We start from the raw sequence: 22,349 nt of genomic DNA on the forward strand, positions 1-22,349 counted from the left end.
CACCTATTCCCTCTGGGGAGGAAAATGCTCCTGGTATTCGTGGCTCCAATGATCGGTCCAGCGGTGTCGTCCCCATCCCTCAGTGTTCACCAAGCAAAAGGAAGACTCTGAAGATAGCGCCCCCCCCAGTCCTGGATAATAGCGCAGATATAGAGCTGAGGACACACTGCTAGATAACGCTGATCATCCACACCGAGCACTGCCATCCCATCATACATGGTGCCAGGAAGCTGCCACCTGTGTGACTGGGGAGGATTGTGGTGATGGCTATGGATGATGAGGAGGATGAAGTTGTAGATGATGTATGATGATGGCTATTCTGGGTGACGTATGATGATGATCTATCCTGATGATTATGAATGATGTGTGATGATTACCCTTGGAAATGTCTGCAGCCCCCATCATTGGAGGGGACCATCTGCAGCCCCCAGAAGTGCAGAGGACCGTCTGCAGCCCCTGGCAGTGGAGGGGACCATCTGCAGCCCCTGGCAGTGGAGGGGACCATCTGCAGCCCCCTGCAGTGGATGTGACCGTCTGCAGCCTCCTGCAGTGGAGGGGACCGTCTGCAGCCCCCTGTAGTGGAGGGGACCGTCTGCAGCCCCCTGTAGTGGAGGGGACCGTCTGCAGCCCCCTGTAGTGGAGGGGACCGTCTGCAGCCCCCTGGCAGTGGAGGGGACCGTCTGCAGCTCCCTGGCAGTGGAGGGGACCGTCTGCAGCCCCCTGGCAGTGGAGGGGACCGTCTGCAGCCCCATGCAGTGGAGAGGACCGTCTGCAGCCCCATGCAGTGGAGAGGACCGTCTGCAGCCCCCTGCAGGGGAGGGGACCGTCTGCAGCCCCTTGCAGTGGAGGGGACCGTCTGCAGCCCCCTGGCAGTGGAAGGGACCGTCTGCAGCCCCCTGGCAGTGGAGGGGACCGTCTGCAGCCCCCAGCAGTGGAGTGGGCTCTTATCACAGGGGGGATGATGGTGGTGATGATGTACCCTGTGGAAGAAGCTGATATGCGCACATTCCAGGATCAGTGGACTACTACACCCCCATGCACAGCTGCTGTGAGTCACAACTTCATCACAATATCAAGAACACGCTGTCCCCGGCCCGAGCCCCAGAGATTGCAGGAACCAATGTACTAACTGTAAGTAGTAACATTATTATCATTATAGCGCAATTTATTCCATGGCACTTTACATGTGATCGGGGTATACATAATAAAGAGCAAGTACAATAATCATGACCAATAGAAGTCGCTAACTGGTCCAGGAGGAGCGAGGACTCTGCCCGCGAGAGCTCACAGTCTACAAGGGATGGGTGAGGATACAGGAGGTGAGGGAAGAGCTGGTCATGCAGCGGTATGGTGGAGCGAGTTGTAGGCTTGTCAGAAGAGGTGGGTCTTCAAGTTCCTTTTGAAGGTTTCCACAGTAGGTGAGAGCCTGATATGTTGGGGTAGAGAGTTCCAGAGTAGGGGGGAAGCACGGGAGAAATCTTGTATGCGATTGTGGGAGGAGGAGATAAGAGTGGAGTAGAGAAGGAGATCTTGTGAGGATCGGAGGTTGCGTGCGGGTATGTAGCGGGAGACTAGGTCAGAGATATATGGAGGAGACAGGTTGTGGATGGCTTTGTATGCCAGGGTTAGCGTCTTGAACTGGAGTCTCTGAGCAATGGGGAGCCAGTGAAGGGATTGACAGAGAGGAGAGGCCGGGGAATAGTGTGGCCATAGGTGGATTAGTCGGGCAGCAGAGTTTAGGATGGATTGGAGGGGTGCGAGAGTGTTGGTAGGGAGGCCACAGAGCAGGAGGTTGTAGTAGTCGAGGCGGGAGATGATGAGGGCGTGCTCTAGTGTTTTTGTAGATTCAAACCTGAACCTTGGTATCATGACAGATAGGGGGGCGAGATGAGGAGGTGGTGCGTGAGTGGGAGACATTGAATGTCCGGTCTGTTAGGTATGAGGAGATCCAGGATAGGGTCAAGTCTGTGATGCCGATAGATGAGAGAGTCTATAGTAAGAGGGAATGGTCCACTGTGTCGAAGGCAGATGACAGGTCTAGGAGGAGGAGGACAGAGTAGTGTCACTTGGATTTGGCGGTTAGTAGGTCGTTGGTGACTTTAGTCAGGGCAGTATCAGTAGAATGGTGCGGTCGGAAACCAGATTGTAGGCGGTCAAAGAGGGAGCAGGAGGAGAGGTGGGAGGACAGCTCAGAATGGACGTGTGATTCCAGTAATTTTGAGGCATAGGGGAGAAGTGATATGGGGCGATAGCTAGACACAGAGGATGGGTCAAATGGAAGGCTTTTCTGAGGATGGGTGTAATCGAGGATGGTTTAAAGTTTGAGGGGAAGACACTAGTTGTTAGTGACAGGTTGAAAAGGTAGGTTATGGTTGGGATGAGGATTGTGGTAAGGTTAAGAATGAGGTGGGATGGGATTGGGTCAAGTTCGCAGGTGGTGAGTTGTGATTTGGAGAGTAAAGAGGAAACTTGATCTTCCGTAATAGTGGAGAATCTGGTTTTGGAGGAGGAGGGTTGAGTAGGTGTGGGGAGGGGCTGTGGGGACTTTAGGCAAAAGCTTTGTCTAATGGTGTCAATCTTCTGCTTGAAGAATGAGGCAAAGTCTTCGGCTGAGATGAGAGGAGAGGGAGGAGGTGCTGGGGGACGGAGGAGAGAATTGAAAGTGTTGAATAGTTGTTTAGGGTTGTCAGACAGGGAGGATATGAGAGATGAGAAGTAGGTTTGTTTTGCTGCAGTGAGTGTGGACTTGAAAGAAGTGGGGGACTGTTTGATTGTGATGAAGTGCTCATTGGAGTAGGACCTTTTCTATCTCCGCTCAGCAACTTTGGGAGCCTGCCTTAGTTCTTTAGTCAGGCTGGTGTGCCAGGGTTGCCTGTTGATTGTGCGAGCTTTGGTATGTGTGAGAGGGGTGACCGAATCGAGAGCTGCAGCTGCTGTGGTGTTATATAAAGCGGCCGCAACAACTGCATCATGTAAGGAGCTTATGTCTGTAAGAGGGAGGAGGGATTTAGAGAGTGAGTGTAGGTCAAGGTGTTTGAGATTTCTGCGAGGGTATGCAAGTTTGTGGAGTGGGGATTGTTGCCCTGGAGAGGACAGGGAAGAGAATGTAAGTAGGTTGTGGTCAGAAAGAGGGAGAGGAGAGTTTGAGAGGTTAGATAGGGAACAGAGGAGGGTGAAGATGAGGTCCAGCATGTGGCCATCTTTGTGAGTGGCTGTGGAAGACCACTGAGCAAGGCTGAAGGAGGAAGTGAGAGATAGAAGCTTAGAGACAGATGAGTGGGAAGTTTTGATGGGGATGTTGAAGTCACCCATGATAGTGAGGATGTCAGCAGAAAAGAAGAAGTAGCCAGGTGGTGAAGTGGTCGAAGAAATTGGTGGCTGGCCCTCAGGGCTGTAAATGACAGCCAATTGGAGGTTGGAGGGGGAGTAGATGTGCACACAGTGCACCTCAAAAGAGTGGAGAGTAACGGAGAGTGGCAGTGGGATATGGGAGAAGGAGCAGTTATCTGACAGGAGAAAACCTACTCCTCCGCCATGCTTATCGCTGGGGCAGGGGATTTGGGAAAGGTGGAATCCACTGAATAAAAGTGCAGCTAGAGAGGCCATGTCAGAGTGGGTGAGCCAGGTTTTGGTGATGCCGAGGAAGGAAAGTTTGTTAGTAATGAAAAGATCATGGATGTAGGAAAATTTGTTGCAGACGGAGCAGGCGTTCCACAGAGCTCCTGTTAGTGGGACTGGAAAAGTGGGGGCTGGGCGGATGGGTATAAGGGTCGAAAGGTTGCGAGAGTCTGTGACAAATCGTTGATAGGAGGTAGAAGTGACTGTGGGGATGTGGTGAGGAGGATCAAGATTTGGAGAAATATTGCCAACAGTGAGGAGGAGCAGAGAAAGTGTTAGCAGGTGGGAGCAGGAGAGGGCATGAGGTGGCTGTCTGTGTTTGGAGACCCAGGATTGAATGTTGAGGAATAGTTCTGAGGAGGAGGTGAGATGAATGGGGAGGATGGAGGGAGAGATGACCAGTTCATTACTAGGTGTAGGGATTAGGGGGGTTAGTAGAAAGTGGAGGACTATAGGGGAGAGAAAAAACAGAAACATTGTTTACTTTGCCTTGGTATCCAGTTGCCTTCATGTTCAATTCAGGTCTAATTCAATATGTCACACTTGTAAGATTCACACTTTATAGAATTCACATAGGCAGACTACGTCAGCAGACCAGGTGCTCACAATACATGTGCTAACAAATGCATTCAGGTGTGAAGCAGAGGGGGGAGGCCTGAGTTCATCTTTATCAGATAAGAACAAATAGCGCCAGAGCAGGATATAACACAGGCAAAGTAAAACAGGCTGGTCATAAAGAAAAGTGGTGAACGGGGGTGGGACGGGGGTCGTGCAGAGGTCCGCTAAGAAACATACCAAGTTAGTGAGCACAGCAGAGGTAAGGTTTATCACACACATAGAAAGTTGGGTGCCATACCTGCAAGAAGAATCAATGACCACATACATGACCATGAAACAATATGGGTGCCCCACTTGTGTCATATGACCACGAAACGACATGGGCGCCCCCCTGTGTCACATGACTATGATGTCATATTGCAGTCAATTATTGATTTTTTCTATTACTACAGACATGATCCCTTTCCCCATCAGGGATCATAATCTACATCCTCTCTGTCTGTGGAGTGTGGGAGGAAACTGGAGAATCCAGAGGAAACCAACGCAAACACGGGGAGAACATACAAGCTCCTTGTAGATGTTGTCCTTGGTGGGATTTTAACCCATGAATCAGTGCTAGAAAGCAACAGTGCTAACCACTGAGCCACCATACAGGGCTAATCACGAGCCACCGTACAGGGCTGACCACCAATCCACCGTATAGGGCTAACCACCGAGCCACCTTACAGTGTTAATCACTGAGCCACTGTACAGTGCTAATTACTGAGCAACCATATAGTGCTAATCACAGAGCCACCATACAGGGCTAATCACGAGCCACCGTACAGGGCTGACCACCAATCCACCATATAGGGCTAACCACCGAGCCACCTTACAGTGTTAATCACTGAGCCACTGTACAGTGCTAACCACAGAGCCACCATATAGTGCTAACCACCGAGCCACCATACAGGACTAAGCATCGAGCCACCATACAGGGCTAACCACCGAGCCACCATACAGGACTAAGCATCGAGCCACCATACAGGGTTAACCACTGAGCCACAGTACAGGACTAACCACCGAGCCACTGTACAGTCCTAACCACCGAGCCAACATACAGTGCTAACCACCGAGCCACCGTACAGTGCTAACCACTGAGCCACCGTACAGTGCTGACCACCAATCCACCGTATAGGGCTAACCACCGAGCCACCTTACAGTGTTAATCACTGAGCCACTGTACAGTGCTAACCACAGAGCCACCATACAGGGCTAATCACGAGCCACTGTACAGGGCTGACCACCAATCCACCGTATAGGGCTAACCACCGAGCCACCTTACAGTGTTAATCACTGAGCCACTGTACAGTGCTAACCACTAAGCCACCGTACAGGGCTAACCACCGAGCCACCATACAGGGCTAAGCATCGAGCCACCATACAGGGTTAACCACTGAGCCACAGTACAGGACTAACCACCGAGCCACTGTACAGTGCTAACCACCGAGCCAACATACAGTGCTAACCACCGAGCCACAATACAGTGCTAACCACTGAGCCACCGTATAGGGCTAACAACCGAGCCACCGTACAGGGCTAACAACCGAGCCACCATACAGGGCTAACCACTGAGCCACCGTACAGGGCTAACCACTGAGCCACCATACAGGGCTAACCACTGAGCCACAATACAGGGCTAACTACCGAGCCACAGTACAGGACTAACTACTGAGCCACAGTATAGGGCTAACCACCAAGCCACTTTACAGCTCTAACCGAGCCACCATACAGTGCTAACCCCTGAGCCACTGTAGAGTGCTAACCACCGAGCCATCGTACAGCGCTAACCACCGAGCCATCGTAAAGCACTAACCAATGAGCCACTGTGATGCCCACATGACAATGATATGACAGACAGTCACCATTTAGTCACATAAAAATATGGCACGGGCGGTCTTGAATTAGTGTTACGACATGGGTCTCAATGTGTCACCTGATAATGACATGGGCTTTCCCTGACTAGTCATACAATATGGACAGTCCTAAATGTGTCACATAACAATGATATGACACAGGCCGTCCTCAACTAGGTACCTGACAATATGACATGGGCTGTCCCCAATTAGTCACTTGACAATGAAATGACATAAGCAGTCCCCCAATAAGTCATATTAGAATTAAGTTACATAGGTGGTCCATACTTAGTCATAAGACAATGATATGACATGAGCATGACATGGCCCGGTATTCGAACCGCCGAAGCTGGCACAGCTCCTGTAGTTTCCGTTTCCAGCTGTGGCTATATATGCACTCCAGCCCTCTTCCCAAGGCCGATCTGGTGAAGTTGGACATGGTGGTGTCCGAAACCCGCTGTGTATGCCTCACCTATGGTCTGCTGGGTCTGTCTATATGCCTCACTGGTTGTGGAGCTCTTGGGCGGTGTCTACAAACACCAGACCCCTGCAGCTCCCTCAGACCAGCCAGGCTGAGTAGTATCCCATTGCTGCCACCAGGTGTGGAGACATGAGGGTCACCAACTGTGGAGATGTAGGGGTTCGGCTCTTTTATTGGACATTGAATACATTGTGACATTAAGGCATCATTCTCCCCTCTGAGTCTTGTGTTTGGACTAGTTGCCTCCCCCTGATGTGATTAGTATGTGCTGAGAGAGAACCAGGCAATAGATACCTAGTGTGTGTCTGATGTAACAGGGAGAGACGTCTGCAGAGTTCTGATCACAGAGACTATAAAGAAGGTACTGTTACTCTATGGAAAGAGCAGATTACGGACTATAGCCAGTTTTGTTGTTTGGGACTGTGTCAAGTAGAAGTGAAATTTATCCTTTTCCTGAAGAATGTTTTCCCTGGAGATTGAGGACCTGAGATAACACACAACACAGCGTGTCAGTCATTTCTATGAGCATGAAGCAAGGTTTGTCTGTTGTCTGCAAGAAAGAGATCCCGTATACAAGGAAAAGTCTCAAGTGAATTCATCCGGCTCTTTCCCACCAGGAACAAGCGGCGGCCGCCATCTGCGCCTAATTTGCTCAACCATGAGTGACTCATCAGCATGAACTGTTAAGGTTTAGCATAGTTTGCTGTAGCTAGGACGCTGTAGCAGCGTGGCCCAACTAGCGGAAAGCCAGGGAGAGCTCTCATCCATTAGCCTGGCGGCCTTTAGAAAGACCGCATGGACCAGAGCTCATCCCACTAAACGCCCGCTCTCCTTTGCCGTGGGCAGAACACTACTCAGGCAACAAAGGGTGAGGGTAAAATAGTGGGGCAATATTTCATTGGATCACCAGCAGTCAACAACATATAGTACATTCCCAGCAAGTACACAAGATGGCAAAAATGACAGTCTCACCCTTCCACTGACTCACCGGGAATTAGAACATCTGCTACTTCGGGGCATCCAGGGCCAACTATCCCAACCAGTAGCACCCCGCTTTTGTCAGGCACCCATAGCACAGAGGAGGTAGCGGCACGCTTAGGAAGCTGACTGAGCACAGTGAGGTATGTGGCCAGGTGACCCGAGTGTCCCAACCTGGGTTCTCCAAACATCTTCTTGGGTTCAGTGATGGGCAGTGGAGCAGATCTGTATTCCACTAGCTGGAGCCGTGGTTCCTTGGGCTGATGACCTGCAGAGTCACACTGGTGACAGGAGCAGGGCCCTTTTATATCCCACAGCTCTCATTTCAGGGCATTGTCCCACAGCATTGGGGGAAGGTGGTGGGAGGTAATCCATCATTGTTCAATTAGACTTCATATTTGTCCTTCAAGTTGTGCAGACTACTACACCACATGGGGCTGATGCAGTATGTAATCATGTAATCACCAGGCATTCCACAAATTACCACACAACAAGGGTCAACAGACAGTCTCATATGAAACAATGGGTCATGTCCCTTGACCTACTGAACAAATGAGCAGTACATCTGGTATAATTAAGAAAAATTCAACCCCGCACCAGTGGCCAGATTTACACTGTTTCGTCACATTCCTCCCATTCTTAATTAGTCCCGGAGACTGCTGGATCCTGTCTTGGGTTGCTGTTGACGGGGCTGCCAGACGTAATAGACTTCTCATCCTTCTCCGCTTATCGGGACAGTCCGTTGCATTTCTTTCAGTACAGACACAGATGTAAGAGGTTTCACCTTCATGAGAATGAAACTTTGTATTATCCAGTTTCCTCAAAGCATATTCAATGTCTTCCTTACTAATAAACTCCACAATCCCCATTCCATCCTTGTGTACATCAGCATAGTAGACATCTCCCAGCTTCTCTCATATGATGTTTCAGATTCTGCCAACTCCCAGATGGGGGAAGTCCGGAGACGAGGATTCTGTATTCAGTTCGCTGGGACAGGGGCCCTTTCCCACCACGTGGTCCTCCAATGTCACCCCCTGATCCCTGGTTTGACCTAGGTAACTTCACATGTAACCAACAAGGAACAAACTAATATCCATTGCGTACAAACATGGCTTCTTCCACATCCTGCGAATCCTGAAAGCTGATGGCTGTTGGCTCAGTGATGGACAGTGGAGCAAATCTGTACTCCACCAGCTGGAGCCGTGGTTCCTTGGCTGATGTCCTGTAGTGTAGAGTCACACTTGTGACAGGAGCAGGGCCCTTTTAAGTCCAACAGCTCTCATTTCAGGGCATTGTTCCACAGGTTTGGAGGAAGGTGGGGGAGGTAATCCCTCATTATTCGATTGTTCAGTTAGACTGCATATTTGTCCTCCAAGTTGTGCAGACTAGTACATTGTAGGGGCTGATGAAATACGTAATCAGCAGGCATTCCACAAATTACCACACAACAAGGGTCAACAGACAGTCTCACATGAAACAATGGCTCATTTCCATTGATCTACAGAACAAATGAACAGTATGTCTGGAATAATTAAGAATAATTCACCCCCGTACAAGTGGTCAGATTGATGCTGTGTCAATACAGGGGTAATCCCCAGGCACTTCCCAACTAATCACATGATGTGGTATGAGCCGTCGTTCTTCATGGTCATTCACTTGGGATTTATTGAAGTGAACAATATGAAGTCTTCTGATTTTACCGAGAATTTGAAGACACCACAGAGCATCAAATTTACAGGGCAATATACCACTGAAGGGTTGCGTAGCCTACCCCAAGGTCTCAGCATAAAACATCAGTTACTCCTCTTCCTAACTCTGTCAGCATTTTCTACAGATAACGCCTCCTCCTAACCCTGATGTCAGCAGGTTTCTACAGATAATGCCTCCTCCTAACTCTGATGTGACCAGGTTTCTACGGATAACGCTTCTTCCTAACTCTGATGTCACCAGTCCTCAACTAATAACTCCACTTTCTGACATCGGCAGATCTCCAAAGCACAGGCTATAAAACAAAGAGTGATCTCACATCAAACACTCAGCTTTAAAGCTGCATCATTCCAGAAGAAGATCTAAAGGTCTAAAGATCTAAAGATCTGTCCCTCACAAATTCGGAAACAATATGGTGGCAGACGCCTCTACAAGTCAAAGAAGCGGCCAAGACTATGGACAGAATATTCCAGATTTACGATATCCCGGACGAACCCCCAAGGTATATCATTCTCCATCAGAATCTGCACGATTCCAGTTCCATCCGCCAAACTAGAAGGAAGATTCAGGAGGCTCCTATCCTCAAAAGCATTCTGGGAAGTCTGCTCTCATGGAGATGAAGGGCATTTTGATGTCATGGAGATGAAGGGCATTCTGGGAATTCTGATGTCATGGAGATGAAGGGCATTCTGGGGATTCTGATGTCATGGAGATGAAGGGCATTCTGGGAATTCTGATGTCATGGAGATGAAGGGCATTCTGGGAAGTCTGCTCTCATGGAGATGAAGGGCATTATGGGGATTCTAATGTCATGGAGATGAAGGGCATTCTGGGAATTCTGATGTCATGGAGATGAAGGGCATTCTGGGGATTCTGATGTCATGGAGATGAAGGGCATTCTGGGGATTCTGATGTCATGGCGATGAAGGGCATTCTGGGAATTCTGATGTCATGGAGATGAAGGGCATTCTGGGAAGTCTGGTCTCATGGAGATGAAGGGCATTCTGGGATTCTGATGTCATGGAGATGAAGGGCATTCTGGGGATTCTGATGTCATGGAGATGAAGGGCATTCTGGGAAGTCTGCTCTCATGGAGATGAAGGGCATTATGGGGATTCTAATGTCATGGAGATGAAGGGCATTCTGGGAATTCTGATGTCATGGAGATGAAGGGCATTCTGGGGATTCTGATGTCATGGAGATGAAGGGCATTCTGGGGATTCTGATGTCATGGCGATGAAGGGCATTCTGGGAATTCTGATGTCATGGAGATGAAGGGCATTCTGGGAAGTCTGGTCTCATGGAGATGAAGGGCATTCTGGGATTCTGATGTCATGGAGATGAAGGGCATTCTGGGGATTCTGATGTCATGGAGATGAAGGGCATTCTGGGGATTCTGATGTCATGGAGATGAAGGGCATTCTGGGAATTCTGAGGCATGGAGATGAAGGGCATTCTGGGGATTCTGATGTCATGGAGATGAAGGGCATTCTGGGAATTCTGATGTCATGGAGATGAAGGGCATTCTGGGAAGTCTGGAATCATGGAGATGAAGGCCATTCTGGGAAGTCTGCTCTCATGGAGATGAAGGGCATTCTGGGGATTCTGATGTCATGGAGATGAAGGGCATTCTGGGAATTCTGATGTCATGGAGATGAAGGGCATTCTGGGAAGTCTGCTCTCATGGAGATGAAGGGTATTCTGATGTCATGGAGATGAAGGGTATTCTGGGAAGTCTGCTCTCATGGAGATGAAGGGCATTATGGGGATTCTGATGTCATGGAGATGAAGGGTATTCTGGGAAGTCTGCTCTCATGGAGATGAAGGGCATTATGGTGATTCTGATGTCATGGAGATGAAGGGTTATTATTACATCTATAGGAGAACGCTGCAACAACAAGAACAGTCCTACAGCAAATCATGTGGATCCACCGTATAAGACAGGATGAGACTGCAGCTCTGGAGGAAACTAGTGTAGAAGAGGTGATGAGAGTGCAGCTCTGGAGGAAACTAGTGTAGAAGAGGTGATGAGAGTGCAGCTCTGGAGGAAACTAGTGTAGAAGAGGTGATGAGAGTGCAGCTCTGGAGGTGACTAGTGTGAGAGAGGTGATGAGAGTGCAGCTCTGCAGGTGACTAGTGTGAGAGTGGTGATGAGAGTGCAGCTCTGGAGGTGGCTCATGTGTGAGAGAGGTGATGAGAGTGCATCTCTGGAGGTGACTAGTGTGAGAGAGGTGATGAGAGTGCAGCTCTGCAGGTGACTAGTGTGAGAGAGGTGATGAGAGTGCAGCTCTGGAGGTGACTAGTGTGAGAGAGGTGATGAGAGTGCAGCTCTGCAGGTGACTAGTGTGAGAGAGGTGATGAGAGTGCAGCTCTGCAGGTGACTAGTGTGAGAGAGGTGATGAGAGTGCAGCTCTGCAGGTGACTAGTGTGAGAGAGGTGATGAGAGTGCAGCTCTGGAGGTGGCTCATGTGTGAGAGAGGTGATGAGAGTGCATCTCTGGAGGTGACTAGTGTGAGAGAGGTGATGAGAGTGCAGCTCTGGAGGTGACTAGTGTGAGAGAGGTGATGAGAGTGCAGCTCTGCAGGTGACTAGTGTGAGAGAGGCGATGAGAGTGCAGCTCTGCAGGTGACTAGTGTGAGAGTGGTGATGAGAGTGCAGCTCTGGAGGTGGCTCATGTGTGAGAGAGGTGATGAGAGTGCAGCTCTGGAGGTGGCTCATGTGTGGGAGACTTCAGGGCTCCAGGTGGTATGCATTAAGGGTCAGGACAGTCTTGCTAGAGAACATCCAGAAAGCGGGGTACACCGGCTCAGTGAAGCGGGCCCGGAATTTGTAGATTTCACTGAACTTCTTCCCGATGCAGTAGAATGAGACGAAGCCCTGGTCGCAGTTGAGCAGCACCCCGTACTTGCCGGTGTTGGGGGTGGTGAGGTCGGTTTGCTTGTCATCGTGCCAGGCCTGCAGCTTCCCGTTACACCACTCGATGCACCAGGACACCTTGTTGCGACCCAGACGACTCTCCGGCCCATTGCGAGTGATAGTATTATAGGCCACGCCCAATCCGCTGAAGGGCCCGCCTTCTTTCATGACCTCCCAGTAATGGACGCCTTGTGAGAAGCCCTGCGAGCAGAGGAGCTGGGAGCAGCTGAAGAATCTCTGTGCACACTCCGGGTAGAGCTGAGGAGTGTCGCTGACCGATAACTTGGCAAACGAGTCAGATATGAAGATCTTCTTGTGCACAGTGCTCGGATCTGCAGACAATCGCTTCGCGTCTGAGGACAAGAAAGGATGTCAGCAGACAGATAACGGGGATGGCGGGATGATGTATCTGCCCCCCATATACTGATATATCATTATTACATATCTGCCCCCATATACTGATATATCATTATTACATATCTGCCCCCATATACTGATGTATCATTATTACATATCTGCCCTCCATATACTAATATATCATTATTACATATCTGCCCTCCATATACTGATATCATTATTACATATCTGCCCCCATATACTGATATATCATTATTACATATCTGCCCCCATATACTGATGTATCATTATTACATATCTGCCCTCCATATACTAATATATCATTATTACATATCTGCCCTCCATATACTGATATCATTATTACATATCTGCCCTCCATATACTGATATATCATTATTACATATCTGCCCTCCATATACTGATGTATCATTATTACATATCTGCCCTCCATATACTGATGTATCATTATTACATATCTGCCCTCCATATACTGATATATCATTATTACATATCTGCCCCCATATACTGATGTATCATTATTACATATCTGCCCTCCATATACTGATATATCATTATTACATATCTGCCCTCCATATACTGATATATCATTATTACATATCTGCCCCATATACTGATATATCATTATTACATATCTGCCCTCCATATACTGATGTATCATTATTACATATCTGCCCTCCATATACTGATGTATCATTATTACATATCTGCCCTCCATATACTGATGTATCATTATTACATATCTGCCCTCCATATACTGATGTATCATTATTACATATCTGCCCTCCATATACTGATATATCATTATTACATATCTGCCCTCCATATACTGATATATCATTATTACATATCTGCCCCATATACTGATATATCATTATTACATATCTGCCCTCCATATACTGATGTATCATTATTACATATCTGCCCCCATATACTGATATATCATTATTACATATCTGCCCTCCATATACTGATGTATCATTATTACATATCTGCCCCCATATACTGATCTATCATTATTACATATCTGTCCTCCATATACTGATGTATCATTATTACATATCTGCCCTCCATATACTGATGTATCATTATTACATATCTGCCCCCCATATACTGATGTACTGTATCATTATTACATATCTGCCCCCCATATACTGATGTATCATTATTACATATCTGCCCTCCATATACTGATGTATCATTATTACATATCTGCCCTCCATATACTGATATATCATTATTACATATCTGCCCCACATATACTGATATATCATTATTACATATCTGCCCTCCATATACTGATGTATCATTATTACATATCCGCCCCCCATATACTGATGTATCATTATTACATATCTGCCCTCCATACACTGATGTATCATTATTACATATCTGCCCCCCATATACTGATGTATCATTATTACATATCTGCCCCCCATATACTGATGTATCATTATTACATATCTGCCCTCCATACACTGATGTATCATTATTACATATCTGCCCCCCATATACTGATGTATCATTATTACATATCTGCCCCCCATATACTGATGTATCATTATTACATATCTGCCCTCCATATACTGATGTATCATTATTACATATCTGCCCTCCATATACTGATGTATCATTATTACATATCTGCCCTCCATATACTGATATATCATTATTACATATCTGCCCCACATATACTGATATATCATTATTACATATCTGCCCTCCATATACTGATGTATCATTATTACATATCTGCCCTCCATATACTGATGTATCATTATTACATATCTGCCCTCCATATACTGATGTATCATTATTACATATCCGCCCCCCATATACTGATGTATCATTATTACATATCTGCCCTCCATATACTGATGTATCATTATTACATATCCGCCCTCCATATACTGATGTATCATTATTACATATCTGCCCCCCATATACTGATGCATCATCATTACATATCTGCCCCCCATATACTGATGCATCATTATTACATATCTGCCCCCCATATACTGATGTATCATTATTACATACAGTTATATGAAAAAGTTTGGGCACCCCTATTAATCTTAAGCTTAATGTTTTATAAAAATTGGTGTTTTTGCAACAGCTATTTCAGTTTGATCTATGTAATAACTGTTGGACACAGTAATGTTTCTGCCTTGAAATGAGGTTTATTGTGCTAACAGAAAATGTGCATTCAAACAAAATTTGACCGGTGCATAAGTATGGGCACCCTTATCATTTTCTTGTTTTAAATTCTCCTGCCTACTTTTTACTGACTTACTAAAGCACTTTTTTTGGTTTTGTAACCTCATTGAGCTTTGAACTTTATAGCCAGGTGTATGCAATCATGAGAAAAGCTACTTAAAGTGGCCACTTGCAAGTTGTTCTCCTGTTTGAATTGCCTCTGAAGAGTGGCATCATGGGCTCCTCAAAACAACTGTCAAATGATCTGAAAACAAAGATTATTCAACATAGTTGTTCAGGGGAAGGATACAAAAAGCTTTCTCAGCGATTTAACCTGTCAGTATCCACTGTGAGGAACATAGTAAGGAAATGGAAGAACACAGGGACAGTTCTTGTTAAGGCCAGAAGTGGCAGGCCAAGAAAAACATCAGAAAGGCAGAGAAGAAGAATGGTGAGATCAGTCAAGGACAATCCTCAGACCACCTCCAGAGAGCTGCAGCATCAACTTGTTGCAGATGGTGTCACTGTGCATCGGTCAACTATACAACACACTTTGCACAAGGAGAAGCTGTATGGGAGAGTGATGCAAAAGAAGCCGTTTCTGCAAGCACGCCACAAACAGAGTCGGCTGAGGTATGCAAAAGCACATTTGGAGAAGCCAATTTCTTTTTGGAAGAAGGTCCTGTGGACTGATGAAACCAAGATTGAGTTGTTTGGTCACACAAAAAGGCGTTATGCATGGCGGCAAAAAAACACAGCATTCCAAGAAAAACACTTGCTACCCACAGTAAAATTTGGTGGCGGTTCCATCATGCTTTGGGGCTGTGTGGCCAATGCCGGCACCGGGAATCTTGTTAAAGTTGAGGGACGCATGGATTCCACTCAGTATCAGCAGAATCTTGACAATAATGTTCAAGAATCAGTGACAAAGTTGAAGTTACGCAGGGGATGGATCTTTCAGCAAGACAATGATCCAAAACACCGCTCCAAATCTACTCAGGCATTCATGCAGAGGAACAATTACAATGTTCTGGAATGGCCATCCCAGTCCCCAGACCTGAATATCATTGAACATCTGTGGGATCATTTGAAGAGGGCTGTCCATGCTCGACGACCATCAAACTTAACTGAACTGGAATTGTTTTGTAAAGAGGAATGGTCAAAAATACCTTCATCCAGGATCCAGGAACTCATTAAAAGCTACAGGAAGCGACTAGAGGCAAAAGGAGGATCTACTAACTATTAATGTCACTTTTCTGGTGGGGTGCCCATACTTATGCACCTGTCACATTTAGTTTGAATGCAGATTGCACATTTTCTGTTAGTACAATAAACCTCATTTCTAGGCAGAAACATTACTGTGTCCAACAGTTATTACATAGATCAAACTGAAAGAGCTGCTGCAAAAACACCAATTTTTCTAAAACATTAAGCTTAAGATTAATAGGGGTGCCCAAACTTTTTCATATGACTGTAACAACAAATGCATTAATGTATTAGGAAATGACCAAACAATTGTGAGAGAAGGTGGGGGGGGTGCTGGGCATGGCTGAACTTTATTAATAGGGGTGCCCAAACTTTTTCATATAACTGTATCTGCCCCTCAGTTTTCTATCTGGGATCTGACTATTATATATTTCCTTACACATTAGCAGCTGCTCTCTGGTTTCTGGGATCGGGGCGGCTGGTTTAGGTTTGGCTTTCTCTGAAAAATGAAAACAATTTTGTAAAAATAATACCGTATACTGGATATGTAGTTACTACCTACCCCAAAATATACCACCTACCACTGCTACCTGCCCTATATATACCACCTGCCACTGCTACCTGCCCTATATACACCACCTACCACTACTACCTGCCCTATATATACCACCTACCACTACTACCTGCCCTATATATACCACCTACCACTACTACCTGCCCTATATATACCACCTACCACTACTACCTGCCCTATATATACCACCTACCACTACTACCTGCCCTATATATACCACCTACCACTACTACCTGCCCTATATATACCACCTACCACTACTACCTGCCCCTATATATACCACCTACCACTGCTACCTGCCCTATATATACCACCTGCCACTACTACCTGCCCTATATATACCACTTACCACTACTACCTGCCCTATATATACCACCTGCCACTACTACCTGCTCTATATATACCACCTACCACTACTACCTGCCCTATATATACCACCTACCACTACTACCTGCCCCTATATATACCACCTACCACTACTACCTGCCCCTATATATACCACCTACCACTACTACCTGCCCTATATATACCACTTACCACTACTACCTGCCCTATATATACCACCTGCCACTACTACCTGCTCTATATATACCACCTGCCACTACTACCTGCCCTATATATACCACCTACCACTACTACCTGCCCCTATATACACCACCTACCACTACTACCTTCCCTATATACACCACCTACCACTACTACCTGCCCTATATATACCACCTACCACTACTACCTGCCCTATATACACCACCTACCACTACTACCTGCCCTATATATACCATCTACCACTACTACCTGCCCTATATATACCACCTACCACTACTACCTGCCCTATATATACCACCTACCACTACTACCTGCCCTATATATACCACCTACCACTACTACCTGCTCTATATATACCACCTACCACTACTACCTGCCCTATATATACCACCTACCACTACTACCTGCCCCTATATATACCACCTACCACTACTACCTGCCCTATATATACCACCTGCCACTGCTACCTGCCCTATATACACCACCTACCACTACTACCTGCCCTATATATACCACCTACCACTACTACCTGCCCTATATATACCACCTACCACTACTACCTGCCCTATATATACCACCTACCACTACTACCTGCCCTATATATACCACCTACCACTACTACCTGCCCTATATATACCACCTACCACTACTACCTGCCCTATATATACCACCTACCACTACTACCTGCCCCTATATATACCACCTACCACTGCTACCTGCCCTATATATACCACCTGCCACTACTACCTGCCCTATATATACCACCTACCACTACTACCTGCCCTATATATACCACTTACCACTACTACCTGCCCTATATATACCACCTGCCACTACTACCTGCTCTATATATACCACCTACCACTACTACCTGCCCTATATATACCACCTACCACTACTACCTGCCCCTATATACACCACCTACCACTACTACCTTCCCTATATACACCACCTACCACTACTACCTGCCCTATATATACCACCTACCACTACTACCTGCCCTATATATACCACCTACCACTACTACCTGCCCTATATACACCACCTACCACTACTACCTGCCCTATATATACCACCTACCACTACTACCTGCCCTATATATACCACCTACCACTACTACCTGCTCTATATATACCACCTACCACTACTACCTGCCCCTATATATACACCATCTACCACTACTACCTGCCCTATATATACCACCTACCACTAGTACCTGCCCTATATATACCACCTACCACTACTACCTGCCCTATATATACCACCTACCACTACTACCTGCTCTATATATACCACCTACCACTACTACCTGCCCTATATATACCACCTCCCACTACTACCTGCCCTATATATACCACCTACCACTGCTACCTGCCCTATATATACCACCTACCACTACTACCTGCCCTATATATACCACCTACCACTACTACCTGCTCTATATATACCACCTACCACTACTACCTACCCTATATATACCATCTACCACTACTACCTGCTCTATATATACCACCTACCACTACTACCTGCTCTATATATACCACCTACCACTACTACCTGCCCTATATATACCACCTACCACTACTACCTACCCTATATATACCACCTACCACTACTACCTGCTCTATATATACCACCTACCACTACTACCTGCTCTATATATACCACCTACCACTACTACCTGCCCTATATATACCACCTACCACTACTACCTGCTCTATATATACCACCTACCACTACTACCTACCCTATATATACCATCTACCACTACTACCTGCCCTATATATACCACCTACCACTACTACCTGTCCTATATATACCACCTACCACTACTACCTGCCCTATATATACCACCTCCCACTGCTACCTGCCCTATATACACCACCTACCACTACTACCTGCCCTATATATACCACCTACCACTACTACCTGCTCTATATATACCACCTACCACTACTACCTGCCCTATATATACCACCTACCACTACTACCTGCTCTATATATACCACCTAAGACTACTACCTGCCCCTATATACACCACCTACCACTACTACCTGCCCTATATATACCACCTACCACTACTACCTGCCCTATATATACCACCTACCACTACTACCTGCCCTATATATACCATCTACCACTGCTACCTGCCCTATATACACCACCTACCACTACTACCTGCCCCTATATATACCACCTACCACTACTACCTGCCCTATATATACCACCTACCACTACTACCTGCCCTATATATACCACCTACCACTACTACCTGCCCCTATATATACCACCTACCACTACTACCTGCCCTATATATACCACCTACCACTACTACCTGCCCTATATACACCACCTACCACTACTACCTGCCCTATATACACCACCTACCACTACTACCTGCCCTTATATATACCACCTACCACTACTACCTGCCCTATATATACCACCTACCACAACTACCTGCCCCTATATATACCACCTACCACTACTACCTGCCCTATATATACCACCTACCACTACTACCTGCCCTATATATACCACCTACCACTACTACCTGCCCTATATATACCACCTCCCACTGCTACCTGCCCTATATACACCACCTACCACTACTACCTGCCCTATATATACCACCTACCACTACTACCTGCCCTATATATACCACCTACCACTACTACCTGCCCTATATATACCACCTACCACTACTACCTGCCCCTATATATACCACCTCCCACTGCTACCTGCCCTATATATACCACCTACCACTACTACCTGCCCTATAAATACCACCTACCACTACTACCTGCCCTATATATACCACCTACCACTACTACCTGCCCTATATACACCACCTACCACTACTACCTGCCCTATATATACCACCTCCCACTGCTACCTGCTCTATATATACCACCTACCACTACTACCTGCCCTATATATACCACCTACCACTACTACCTGCCCTATATATATCACCTACCACTGCTACCTGCCCTATATATACCACCTACCACTACTACCTGCCCTATATATACCACCTACCACTACTACCTGCCCCTATATACACCACCTACCACTACTACCTTCCCTATATACACCACCTACCACTACTACCTGCCCTATATATACCACCTACCACTACTACCTGCCCTATATATACCACCTACCACTACTACCTGCCCTATATACACCACCTACCACTACTACCTGCCCTATATATACCACCTACCACTACTACCTGCCCTATATATACCACCTACCACTACTACCTGCTCTATATATACCACCTACCACTACTACCTGCCCCTATATATACACCATCTACCACTACTACCTGCCCTATATATACCACCTACCACTAGTACCTGCCCTATATATACCACCTACCACTACTACCTGCCCTATATATACCACCTACCACTACTACCTGCTCTATATATACCACCTACCACTACTACCTGCCCTATATATACCACCTCCCACTACTACCTGCCCTATATATACCACCTACCACTGCTACCTGCCCTATATATACCACCTACCACTACTACCTGCTCTATATATACCACCTACCACTACTACCTACCCTATATATACCATCTACCACTACTACCTGCTCTATATATACCACCTACCACTACTACCTGCTCTATATATACCACCTACCACTACTACCTGCCCTATATATACCACCTACCACTACTACCTACCCTATATATACCACCTACCACTACTACCTGCTCTATATATACCACCTACCACTACTACCTGCTCTATATATACCACCTACCACTACTACCTGCCCTATATATACCACCTACCACTACTACCTGCTCTATATATACCACCTACCACTACTACCTACCCTATATATACCATCTACCACTACTACCTGCCCTATATATACCACCTACCACTACTACCTGTCCTATATATACCACCTACCACTACTACCTGCCCTATATATACCACCTCCCACTGCTACCTGCCCTATATACACCACCTACCACTACTACCTGCCCTATATATACCACCTACCACTACTACCTGCTCTATATATACCACCTACCACTACTACCTGCCCTATATATACCACCTACCACTACTACCTGCTCTATATATACCACCTAAGACTACTACCTGCCCCTATATACACCACCTACCACTACTACCTGCCCTATATATACCACCTACCACTACTACCTGCCCTATATATACCACCTACCACTACTACCTGCCCTATATATACCATCTACCACTGCTACCTGCCCTATATACACCACCTACCACTACTACCTGCCCCTATATATACCACCTACCACTACTACCTGCCCTATATATACCACCTACCACTACTACCTGCCCTATATATACCACCTACCACTACTACCTGCCCCTATATATACCACCTACCACTACTACCTGCCCTATATATACCACCTACCACTACTACCTGCCCTATATACACCACCTACCACTACTACCTGCCCTATATACACCACCTACCACTACTACCTGCCCTTATATATACCACCTACCACTACTACCTGCCCTATATATACCACCTACCACAACTACCTGCCCCTATATATACCACCTACCACTACTACCTGCCCTATATATACCACCTACCACTACTACCTGCCCTATATATACCACCTACCACTACTACCTGCCCTATATATACCACCTCCCACTGCTACCTGCCCTATATACACCACCTACCACTACTACCTGCCCTATATATACCACCTACCACTACTACCTGCCCTATATATACCACCTACCACTACTACCTGCCCTATATATACCACCTACCACTACTACCTGCCCCTATATATACCACCTCCCACTGCTACCTGCCCTATATATACCACCTACCACTACTACCTGCCCTATAAATACCACCTACCACTACTACCTGCCCTATATATACCACCTACCACTACTACCTGCCCTATATACACCACCTACCACTACTACCTGCCCTATATATACCACCTCCCACTGCTACCTGCTCTATATATACCACCTACCACTACTACCTGCCCTATATATACCACCTACCACTACTACCTGCCCTATATATATCACCTACCACTGCTACCTGCCCTATATATACCACCTACCACTACTACCTGCCCTATATATACCACCTACCACTACTACCTGCTCTATATATACCACCTACCACTACTACCTGCCCCTATATATACCATCTACCACTACTACCTGCCCTATATATACCACCTACCACTACTACCTGCCCTATATATACCACCTACCACTACTACCTGCC

The 22,349-nt window shown here is 46.5% G+C and overlaps 1 protein-coding gene across 1 annotated transcript in view; it reads right to left on the reverse strand.

Moving 5' to 3' along the window:
- Positions 1 to 1,144: 1,144 nt before the first annotated feature.
- Positions 1,145 to 22,349, reverse strand: part of LOC141176393 (E3 ubiquitin/ISG15 ligase TRIM25-like) — a 67,854-nt gene continuing 46,649 nt past the window's right edge. The window contains exons 9-10 of the mRNA XM_073660371.1: positions 16,370 to 16,429; positions 1,145 to 12,506 (exon numbers count right to left, since the gene is read on the reverse strand). Coding sequence (XP_073516472.1) covers positions 11,968 to 12,506; positions 16,370 to 16,429 — 599 coding nt within the window. The 3' untranslated portion in view covers positions 1,145 to 11,967. The remainder of the gene's footprint in view (positions 12,507 to 16,369; positions 16,430 to 22,349) is intronic.

Source organism: Phyllobates terribilis, unplaced genomic scaffold, assembly GCF_046119375.1.
Source record: "Phyllobates terribilis strain yellow unplaced genomic scaffold, ASM4611937v1 Scaffold_25__1_contigs__length_18738178, whole genome shotgun sequence".
Lineage (NCBI taxonomy): Eukaryota > Metazoa > Chordata > Amphibia > Anura > Dendrobatidae > Phyllobates > Phyllobates terribilis.